Source organism: Colletes gigas, unplaced genomic scaffold (genome assembly GCF_013123115.1).
Source record: "Colletes gigas isolate AHSC1104 unplaced genomic scaffold, ASM1312311v1 Colletes_gigas_Sc00082, whole genome shotgun sequence".
In the NCBI taxonomy this organism is placed as follows: Eukaryota; Metazoa; Arthropoda; class Insecta; order Hymenoptera; family Colletidae; genus Colletes; species Colletes gigas.
The window spans coordinates 168,983-179,726 of NW_025106710.1; the positions used below are offsets into that span (position 1 = coordinate 168,983).

General features: G+C 59.1%; 1 protein-coding gene across 1 annotated transcript; it reads right to left on the bottom strand.

Moving 5' to 3' along the window:
* Positions 1 to 1,289: 1,289 nt before the first annotated feature.
* LOC122403877 lies at positions 1,290 to 10,316 on the bottom strand. Its single transcript, XM_043407666.1, has 3 exons — positions 10,203 to 10,316; positions 1,504 to 3,387; positions 1,290 to 1,409 (listed from the first exon to the last, which is right to left on the bottom strand). Exons 1-3 carry the CDS (start codon positions 10,314 to 10,316, stop codon positions 1,290 to 1,292), a joined length of 2,118 nt encoding a protein of 705 aa, XP_043263601.1.
* Positions 10,317 to 10,744: the final 428 nt, after the last annotated feature.

Here is a 10,744-nt window from a genome sequence, read left to right on the forward strand (position 1 = left end):
CGAGTTACTTACGAATAAAACTGTTATTAATTTTTCAAATACACTTCAATTTAAAAATGGAGAAAGGAATCGCAGGATAAATTAAATTTTCGCATCGATTTACGTTTACATCGAAGAATGTAACAATACTAGCAGCTGACTGTGCCATCGATCGACGAAGTTCAGAGAAACAAATGCCGAACAGGACCCCGATTCTACATCACTCGCCTCGCTTATCTCTCTCACACACAGCGGACACAAAGGGCAGCATCGGCATGTGTTCGGCCAGCTAGTCAGTCGTAAAACAATATCAGTGAAGCTAGTTCACGCGACACATTTTAGACATATTTGATTCAGATATGTATTAAGTAGCATGTCAGAAATAGAGTGATATAAACAATGAGCGAATACTTATTAAATTCCTTTTTACATTTTTAAATTAAAGTATATTCTATTCGTAATGTTTGAGATTGAAGTGAACTGTAGAGATTTTCATTGAGATGCCGGTTATGAGAGGGTTCGCGAAAAATGACTATGGTGCAAAGTTAATTAAACAAGGTCTTTATTAACAACATTGTCCCGTTTGTGAAATACATAATTAATGAGCGGTACGTTAAGTAAGAGTTTTACACGAGCGGTTATGAGAAATGGCGATATTATTGATCGCCATTTCTGAGCGCGAGTGAGAATGAGAATCAACCGTTTATTACGAGTTTAAAACTCATAATACCCTTGCAATTATATTAATTGCAAGGGATTTATGAGCGTGAGCCTTGATAATTAGTTGTGAATTAATTACATTGAACACAGTAGATTATGTGCGGCACTAAAGAACAAAGGAAACTGCGACTGAAAAACAGAGCACACTTGTCGCGTTTGAGATTACGAACAAGACTGGCTTAATGGCCGCGCTCGTGGTCACCACGAGGTTTCGACCGGCCGGTAGCGAGATCGTTGCGCGCGCAGGTGGGCCAGCTATCCTGCTCGCGCACAAAGTGTGCCCGAGAGGTGCTGCCAATGAGCGTCGTGGTGGCCACGGCATGAGCGAAACATTGAAAGGAAACAAGGCACGTGCGTGTTGCTAAAAATGAGAGTTAATTCTCGAACATTCCGCCCGCCATCAGCCACTTGTGGCTGATGATTCCGCTGTTGGTAGGATGTTTTGGCGCCTCGTCCTTTCCAAGTTTTGAGAGTGAGTGGACCGGCATAGTCCATGCCGGTATGAGAGAATGGCGATGACGGTGTGACTCGAGAAAGAGGTAGTTGGCCCATCAGCTGATGGGCACGGATCCCCCTTTGGCGAGCACACGTCAAACACCGCAGAATATGAGCCTTGACTGGAGCTCTTCCTCCGATGATCCAGTAGGTTTGTCGAATGTAGGCGAGTGTGAGTTGAGTTCCACCATGAAGAGTTTGTTTGTGAGCGTGATCTATAATCAATTCAGACAAACGTGAGTGGCGAGGCAAAATAGCGGGATGTTTACCCTCGTAGCGGAGCTGAGAGTTTTCCAATCGTCCGCCGACTCTGATGATTCCCTTATCATCAATGAAGGCAGTCAGGTGACTGAAGGCATGAGATGAAGGCAGCGATGAGTGTGAGGTGAGCATCTTCATTTCATGAGCGAAGTAGATGGTCTGAGTTGCCCTGATCCAGAATTTCTGAGCATCTTCCAGATCACTCGGCAAATGTGAGGTATAGGCTGGTGAGCAGTGGACCCCTTTTAATTTTGCTATAAATCTGAAACAAATAGCAGTGATGGTGAGAAGTTTCTTGAGCGTTGAGTATTTGTGAATGAGATCCCACTGATACTCGATCTTTTGGGAGATGAGCGCAGTAGGAATACTTGGACGCGCTTCTAGTGCACATGAGGCGTCCTTGAGCTTCGGTTGTGATGGCCATGAGTCCTGGGGTTGAGTAAACCATGGTGGTCCCGTCCACCATAGCTGATGATGTTCAAGCTGAGCAGTTGAAAGGCCTCGTGATGCGCAGTCAGCTGGATTCGATGTTCCAGACACATACCCCCAATGTGCCTCAGGTGTGAGTTCTTGTATCGCCAATACTCTGTTTCTCACATAATCCTTCCAGCGTGATGCGTGAGATTTGATCCATATGAGTGTGACTTGAGAATCCGTCCACAAGTGAGTTGTAGCAATGTTGAGATTGAGCTTCGCTTGAACATAGCTTGCCAGCCTTGCAAGCATAAGAGCTGCTGTGAGCTCCAGTCTCGGGATAGTGAGTTTCTTGAGAGGTGCGACCTTCGTCTTGGCGCACACCTGTGACGTCACCTTGAGATTTGTGGACGGTGAGAAGACCGTGATGTAGATCACGGCTGCCATGGCGAGCTGAGATGCATCAGAGAAACCGTGTATTTCCACCACTGAGTCTTGACAGGTGTTGAACCAGCGTGGAATTGAGAGTCTGGCCAGACTTGTGAGATCTTCTCTGAGGATGAGCCATCGTGCTGTGATGTGGGATGGTAGTGATTCATCCCAGTTGAGTTTGTGCAGCCATAATTCTTGCAATAAAATCTTACAGCGAATTATGACCGGTGAGAGGAAACCAAGTGGATCAAATATCTGTGCTACTTGAGATAGTATGAGGCGTTTACTTATCTTGGTTGGGGGTGAGAATGAGTCCTCCTTCGATGAGAATGTAAATGTATCCTTGAGAAAATTCCATTGCATTCCGAGTATTTTGGTTTTGCAGTCGTCCAATGAGAGTGATGAGCCTTGAGCATGAGCTTCAGGTGAGATGGCTTCGAGTAGCGCGGGGCAGTTTGAATGCCACTTAGCAAGTGGGAAACCGCCCGCGTTGCACAGACCTTGAAGCTGATGAGCGAGTTTCTTGAGATCTTCTGGTGAATCTGCTCCTCCAAAGATGTCGTCGACATATCTGGCATGAGTGATCGATGGTACGGCCAGAGGATAATGATGACCTTCATCCTCAGCTAATTGCAGCAATGTTCTGACCGCAAGATACGGTGCTGCCTTGGTACCGTAGGTGACCGTAGTGAGCTGAAATTGAGTCTCTTGCAGGTCCTTATCCACCCACAATATTCTTTGCAGATCCCAGTCGTCTTCATGCACTCTGATTTGCCGATACATTTTGGTAATATCGGTTGAGAATGTGTATCTGTGCTGACGAATCCATAGGAGCACGTCAGCGATGTTGAGCAGTAGGTTTTCACCAGTGTGCATGATGTCGTTGAGAGAATATCCAGAAGATGTTGAGCTTGAGCCATTGAAGACAACTCTCAGCTTCGTAGTCGTGCTGTCTGGTTTCAAAACACCATGATGAGGCAGATAGAAAGTTGTTGAGTGTTGAGTGTCACTGTGAACGTTGAGTGTCACTGGTTGAGAGTGAGAGTCACTAGTGAGTTTGAGCGTCACTGCACTGGTTGAGCGACACTGCGCGACCGTTGGGGCGTGGGCATTGTTCACAACGAACACGCGCACACAAGGTGAATTGAAAGTTCACGAGCGTTATGTTAAGAGAAAACCACAATGGTTTATGAATTCACTTCACACCTTTGCACCATATCATATCGCGATCCGGCTCGAAGGACCAAAAATGTTTGAGATTGAAGTGAACTGTAGAGATTTTCATTGAGATGCCGGTTATGAGAGGGTTCGCGAAAAATGACTATGGTGCAAAGTTAATTAAACAAGGTCTTTATTAACAACATTGTCCCGTTGTGAAATACATAATTAATGAGCGGTACGTTAAGTAAGAGTTTTACACGAGCGGTTATGAGAAATGGCGATATTATTGATCGCCATTTCTGAGCGCGAGTGAGAATGAGAATCAACCGTTTATTACGAGTTTAAAACTCATAATACCCTTGCAATTATATTAATTGCAAGGGATTTATGAGCGTGAGCCTTGATAATTAGTTGTGAATTAATTACATTGAACACAGTAGATTATATGCGGCACAAAAGAACAAAGGAAACTAAGACTGAAAAACAGAGCACACTTGTCGCGTTTGAGATTACGAACAAGACAGACTTAATGGCCGCGCTCGTGGTCACCACGAGGTTTCGACCGGCCGGTAGCGAGATCGTTGCGCGCGCAGGTGGGCCAGCTATCCTGCTCGCGCACAAAGTGTGCCCGAGAGGTGCTGCCAATGAGCGTCGTGGTGGCCACGGCATGAGCGAAACATTGAAAGGAAACAAGGCACGTGCGTGTTGCTAAAAATGAGAGTTAATCTCTCTCGACCCACACGCTAACTACTTTTCTCGTGGGGAAAATCTTCGAAAGACTCCCTCCCACCTCTTTGGGGAGAGGCGGGAGGGGTGTGTGGGATTCCCCGCGCCCATTATAACGGGCGCGGGACCTACCCACTAAAAACCCCACGGTGACCCTTCCGCACGATTTGGGAGGATACCGGGAATCGCTTGCAGTATACTTCCGGTATCCTCCCCGTGCCCGCGCTTTGCGCCCACCCGCGGGGGGACAAACGGTCCCCCCGGCAATCGCCCTGTCTCATAGCGGCAGGACGAGGCCACTTCGTCCTGCCGCCATCCGTCCCGGGGCCGCGTCTAGTGGCGGCTGCGAGCCCCAACTCGCAACCGCCCGCGACCCCGTTTCTACCCCCTCGGAGGCCGGCAGCTCATGGCCGCACCAGGCCACCGAGGGTGCCGCTCCGTGCGCCGGACCCGGACAGGAGGCACTGCCACCCCATCCGGTCCGACCCTACGCCGCCTGGCGGGAGGGGGCTCCTATCAGGACCCCCCCTCCCAGCCTGGGTCATGCGCCACGCCGAGGGGGCCGCCCGCGTCGCCTGACGCCCAGGCGACGCTCTCTCGCCACCAAACGAGCGCGAGCTTCAGCACGCCGCTGACGCTCGCGCTCCCTTCCCGCGGTCTCCTTCTGCAACATTACGATTTCGCAGAAGGAGGCCACGGCCCTCCACTTCTCCTCGCTGCCGAGCATGGCACGCACCATGCCCGGCAGCGAGACATCCCGCCCGATGACGCTGATCAGGACACGGCGTTCACCCTCCCATGCAGCGCATACCTCGAGGGTATGTTCCGCCGTGTCCTGCTCAGCGTCACAATGGCAGCAACGCGCCGTCGGCTCCTTCCCTATCCGGCACAGGTATCTCCCGAAGCTTTTCGTGGGGAAAATCTTCGAAAGACTCCCTCCCACCTCTTTGGGGAGAGGCGGGAGGGGTGTGTGGGATTCCCCGCGCCCATTATAACGGGCGCGGGACCTACCCACTAAAAACCCCACGGTGACCCTTCCGCACGATTTGGGAGGATACCGGGAATCGCTTGAAGTATACTTCCGGTATCCTCCCCGTGCCCGCGCTTTGCGCCCACCCGCGGGGGGACAAACGGTCCCCCCGGTAATCGCCCTGTCTCATAGCGGCAGGACGAGGCCACATCGTCCTGCCGCCATCCGTCCCGGGGCCGCGTCTAGTGGCGGCTGCGAGCCCCAACTCGCAACCGCCGCGACCCCTTTTCTACCCCTCGGAGGCCGGCAGCTCATGGCCGCACCAGGCCACCGAGGGTGCCGCTCCGTGCGCCGGACCCGGACAGGAGGCACTGCCACCCCATCCGGTCCGACCCTACGCCGCCTGGCGGGAGGGGGCTCCTATCAGGACCCCCCTCCCAGCCTGGGTCATGCGCCACGCCGAGGGGGCCGCCCGCGTCGCCTGACGCCCAGGCGACGCTCTCTCGCCACCAAACGAGCGCGAGCCTCAGCACGCCGCTGACGCTCGCGCTCCCTTCCCGCGGTCTCCTTCTGCAACATTACGATTTCGCAGAAGGAGGCCACGGCCCTCCACTTCTCCTCGCTGCCGAGCATGGCGCGCACCATGCCCGGCAGCGAGACATCCCGCCCGATGACGCCGATCAGGACACGGCGTTCACCCTCCCATGCAGCGCATACCTCGAGGGTATGTTCCGCCGTGTCCTGCTCAGCGTCACAATGGCAGCAACGCGCCGTCGGCTCCTTCCCTATCCGGCACAGGTATCTCCCGAAGCTGCCATGCCCCGAGAACACCTGTGCCATCCTGTAAGTGAGGCTTCCATGGCCTCTGTCCAGCCACTCACATAGGAGTGGCCGAACAGCCCCGACTGTCCGGTGCCCCGCGGTAGGCAGAGCCAACCGCTCTTGCCACGCGTGCACCACGGACTGCCGGGCCTGGCGCTTCAACTCGCCCCAAGCAGGTTCCTGCACACCCGGGACCGCCCCCACCCCCGCGCGACGGTCGACGCGGTGACGATACATCATCGCGTGCGACCGCGCGAGGAGATCCATGGGCGGCATCCCCGCAAGAACCGTCGCCGCCTCATGTGACACGGTCCGGTACCCGCGGACGACCCTTAGAGCCATCCGCCTCTGCACCCGACGCAGCATAGTCATGCCGCGCCGGGAGGCCGCCAGGTCGTCCGCCCAGACGGGGGCCCCGTATAGGACCACCGACTGAACCATTGCCACATAGAGGCGGCGAACTCGGCCCGCCGGGCCCCCCAGGTTGGGCAGAATCCGGCCCAAAGCCCCGACCATCCTCTCCAGCCGGGGGACCAGGCAGCGGAAATGCTCCTCGAAGCGCCAGTGGCTATCGAGGATCAGCCCCAGATACCTCATCTGGGGCTTCACCTCGATATTAGCCTCACCCACGCGGATCAGAGGGGGTGGCGGATCCTGCCGAGGTGAATGGAACGCTATCACCTCGGTCTTATGGACCGCCACCGTCATCCCCATCCCTCTGATCCGGTCGACGACGCGTTGCGCCCCCTCCTCCGCGAGACGCTTGGCCCTCCCCCAGTGCGCCCCGACGGCCAGCACCAGTGTGTCATCTGCATAACACACGGCGCTGACGCCGTCGGGGAGGTCGGCCCGCAACACTGCGTCGTACGCGATGTTCCACAGGAGTGGCCCGAGGACCGACCCCTGCGGAACACCCGCAGTACACCTCCCTCCGCATATGCCCATCCCGGCTCGGATACTCGATCCACCTGCCGCGGAGATAATCCCCGATGACCGCCCCGAGACAAGGGGGGACCCGATGATATTCGAGCCCCCTCCTTATCTCCTCCCAGGGCAGGGTGTTAAAGGCGTTGGCAATATCCAAGGATATTGCCAAAGCCACCCCTCCCCGGGAGACGGCCGACTCCGAGAGGGCCCTGACACGACCTATCGCGTCGATGGTCGATCGACCCTCCCGGAAACCGTACTGGCAGTCGGCCAGGCCGGGGGCACCCCGCGCCAGGTGCTCGACGAGGCGGGCAGCAATCACCCGCTCGAAGAGCTTGCCCACCTCGTCGAGGAGACAGATGGGCCGGTATGCGGAGGGAGACTCCGCGGGCCGACCCTCCTTCCGGAGGAGGACCATCCTCGCCACCTTCCAACTGGGGGGGAATCGCCCGTCCCTCAGGCATCGGTCGAACAACCGCCTGAGGTCGGCCCCAAGGACGCCCTGGGTCAAGACCCAAACCCGGCCGGGCACACCATCCGGACCCGGGGCCGTGTTACGCGCCCCGAGCCGTCTGATGGCCGCGGCCAGCTCCCCCTGAGTGACCCCCAGTTCGGCCGCCCACTCCCTTGGGACTGCCGCCTCCGCCGGAGGACGTGGTCCCCTCACCCGAATTGGGAAAAGAGTATTGACCACGTCCTCCAGCAGCCGGGGGTCAAGACCCTCGGTGACGGGGGGCGCCCACGGGCGGAGCTTCTTCAGCACCACCCTGTACGGGCGCCCCCAAGGATCGTCATCGAGGGTCTGGAGGAGATCCTTCCATGCCCGGGTCTTGGCCCGTTTGATGGCGACCTGCAGAGCAACCCGCGCCATCCGGTATGCCTCATACAGGTCATCTGCCCTCGCTCGCGCCACGCCATCGTCCGGTCGTAGACGACGGCGCGCGCGGGCGTACTGGCGTCGGGCGCGGACACTCGCGACCCGCAATTCCGCGATCGCGGCCGACCACCAGTACACCGCCCGGCGAGGAGAAGCTCGCCCGACCCGGGGCATCGACGCGTCGCAAATGTTTGCGACTAGTACCCCGAGCCGGGCAGCCTCCTCCTCCATGCTTGGCAACTCGGCCGCCACCTGCGGCCAAGTTGCAGCGAGGGCAGCTGCCATCAGGGCGTCCTTGTCCAGGCGCCGAAGCGCCCAGCGGCGCGGTGGGGTGCCATCCGGGCGGCGGTGCCGGGACGCAGCCCCGGCGGCAGAGACCTCCATCCGGATATACCGGTGATCGGAGAGTGTCTCTGCCTCCGGGGCCACCTGCCAACCCGACACCATGCGCACGGCGTTGGGGGGTCGCGAATCCAACATCCACGATAGACCCCCCATATCGCCGCACGCACGTGTGCTCCGACCCCCGGTTCAGTAACCGAAGGTCGAGCCCCGCCGCCCAGTCGCCCAGGATCCCGCCGCGAACGGTGGTCCTAGGGGATTTTCGTGGGGAAAATCTTCGAAAGACTCCCTCCCACCTCTTTGGGGAGAGGCGGGAGGGGTGTGTGGGATTCCCCGCGCCCATTATAACGGGCGCGGGACCTACCCACTAAAAACCCCACGGTGACCCTTCCGCACGATTTGGGAGGATACCGGGAATCGCTCGAAGTATACTTCCGGTATCCTCCCCGTGCCCGCGCTTTGCGCCCACCCGCGGGGGGACAAACGGTCCCCCCGGTAATCGCCCTGTCTCATAGCGGCAGGACGAGGCCACATCGTCCTGCCGCCATCCGTCCCGGGGCCGCGTCTAGTGGCGGCTGCGAGCCCCAACTCGCAACCGCCGCGACCCCTTTTCTACCCCTCGGAGGCCGGCAGCTCATGGCCGCACCAGGCCACCGAGGGTGCCGCTCCGTGCGCCGGGCCCGGACAGGAGGCACTGCCACCCCATCCGGTCCGACCCTACTCCGCCTGGCGGGAGGGGGCTCCTATCAGGACCCCCCTCCCAGCCTGGGTCATGCGCCACGCCGAGGGGGCCGCCCGCGTCGCCTGACGCCCAGGCGACGCTCTCTCGCCACCAAACGAGCGCGAGCCTCAGCGCGCCGCTGACGCTCGCGCTCCCTTCCCGCGGTCTCCTTCTGCAACATTACGATTTCGCAGAAGGAGGCCACGGCCCTCCACTTCTCCTCGCTGCCGAGCATGGCGCGCACCATGCCCGGCAGCGAGACATCCCGCCCGATGACGCCGATCAGGACACGGCGTTCACCCTCCCATGCAGCGCATACCTCGAGGGTATGTTCCGCCGTGTCCTGCTCAGCGTCACAATGGCAGCAACGCGCCGTCGGCTCCTTCCCTATCCGGCACAGGTATCTCCCGAAGCTGCCATGCCCCGAAAACACCTGTGCCATCCGGTAGGTGAGGCTTCCATGGCCTCTGTCCAGCCACTCACATAGGAGTGGCCGAACAGCCCCGACTGTCCGGTGCCCCGCGGTAGGCAGAGCCAACCGCTCTTGCCACGCGTGCACCACGAACTGCCGGGCCAGGCGCTTCAACTCGCCCCAGGCAGGTTCCTGCACACCCGGGACCGCCCCCACCCCCGTGCGACGGTCGACGCGGTGACGATACTTCGTCGCGTGCGACCGCGCGAGGAGATCCATGGGCGGCATCCCCGCAAGAACCGTCGCCGCCTCATGCGACACGGTCCGGTACCCGCGGACGACCCTTAGAGCCATCCGCCTCTGCACCCGACGCAGCATAGTCATGCCGCGCCGGGAGGCCGCCAGGTCGTCCGCCCAGACGGGGGCCCCGTATAGGACCACCGACTGAACCATTGCCACATAGAGGCGGCGAACTCGGCCCGCCGGGCCCCCCAGGTTGGGCAGAATCCGGCCCAAAGCCCCGACCATCCTCTCCAGCCGGGGGACCAGGCAGCGGAAATGCTCCTCGAAGCGCCAGTGGCTATCGAGGATCAGCCCCGACCCAAACTGCCCGCTTTGTGCGGACATGGGGAGGCCAGCCGATCACAGGGTGGTGAGCAAAAAGTGCTCTCCCCCCTCCCGGAAGGGGAAGAAGAAGGGGCCCACCCCGGTTCAGGCACCGCGGTCGCTGGCAGCGTCCACAATGGAGGTGGACGGTGCCACGGGGACGGACAGCCGGGAGGAGGCTGGGACCTCGGCCAAGTACAGCTCGAACGCGGCGTGACCGATGCGGGGCGAGATGTAGCACCCCACTACGGCGACTCCCCCCCCAATCCACGGCGACGAAACCCCGACCGCGCTTCAGAACGGAGAACGGCGGGGACCCGTCGCCACCTCCCCATACCGTCGCCACCAAACCGTCCGTGTCGCCCACCCAATGTGGGTGATCAGGCACGCGGTACGGCCCGGCGGCGACCGCCAGGCCAACACCCCACTCCGCGTGGACTTGGGACATCATGTTCTGTGCCGCGCGCCAGTGGTTGAGATTGGCCTGGAGGAGGAGGCGGGGCGCCGTTATTTAACGGCCGTTCCAGCCTCCTCCCGGCTGTCCGTCCCCGTGGCACCGTCCACCTCCATTGTGGACGCTGCCAGCGACCGTGGTGCCTGAACCGGGGTGGGCCCCTTCTTCTTCCCCTTCCGGGAGGGGGGAGAGCACTTTTTGCTCCCCACCCTGTGATCGGCTGGCCTCCCCATGTCCGCACATAGCGGGCAGTGGGGGGCCGCCGAACACTGGCTCGCGCGGTGGCCATTCGCTCCGCAGCGGTAACACTGACCGCTGCGGTCCACCGGCGAGGTGCACCACTGCCTCACGTGCCCCAACTCGAGGCAGCGGTGACACTGGAGTGGCCGCGGCGCGAGTATCTCCACTCGCGCCGAAACCCACCC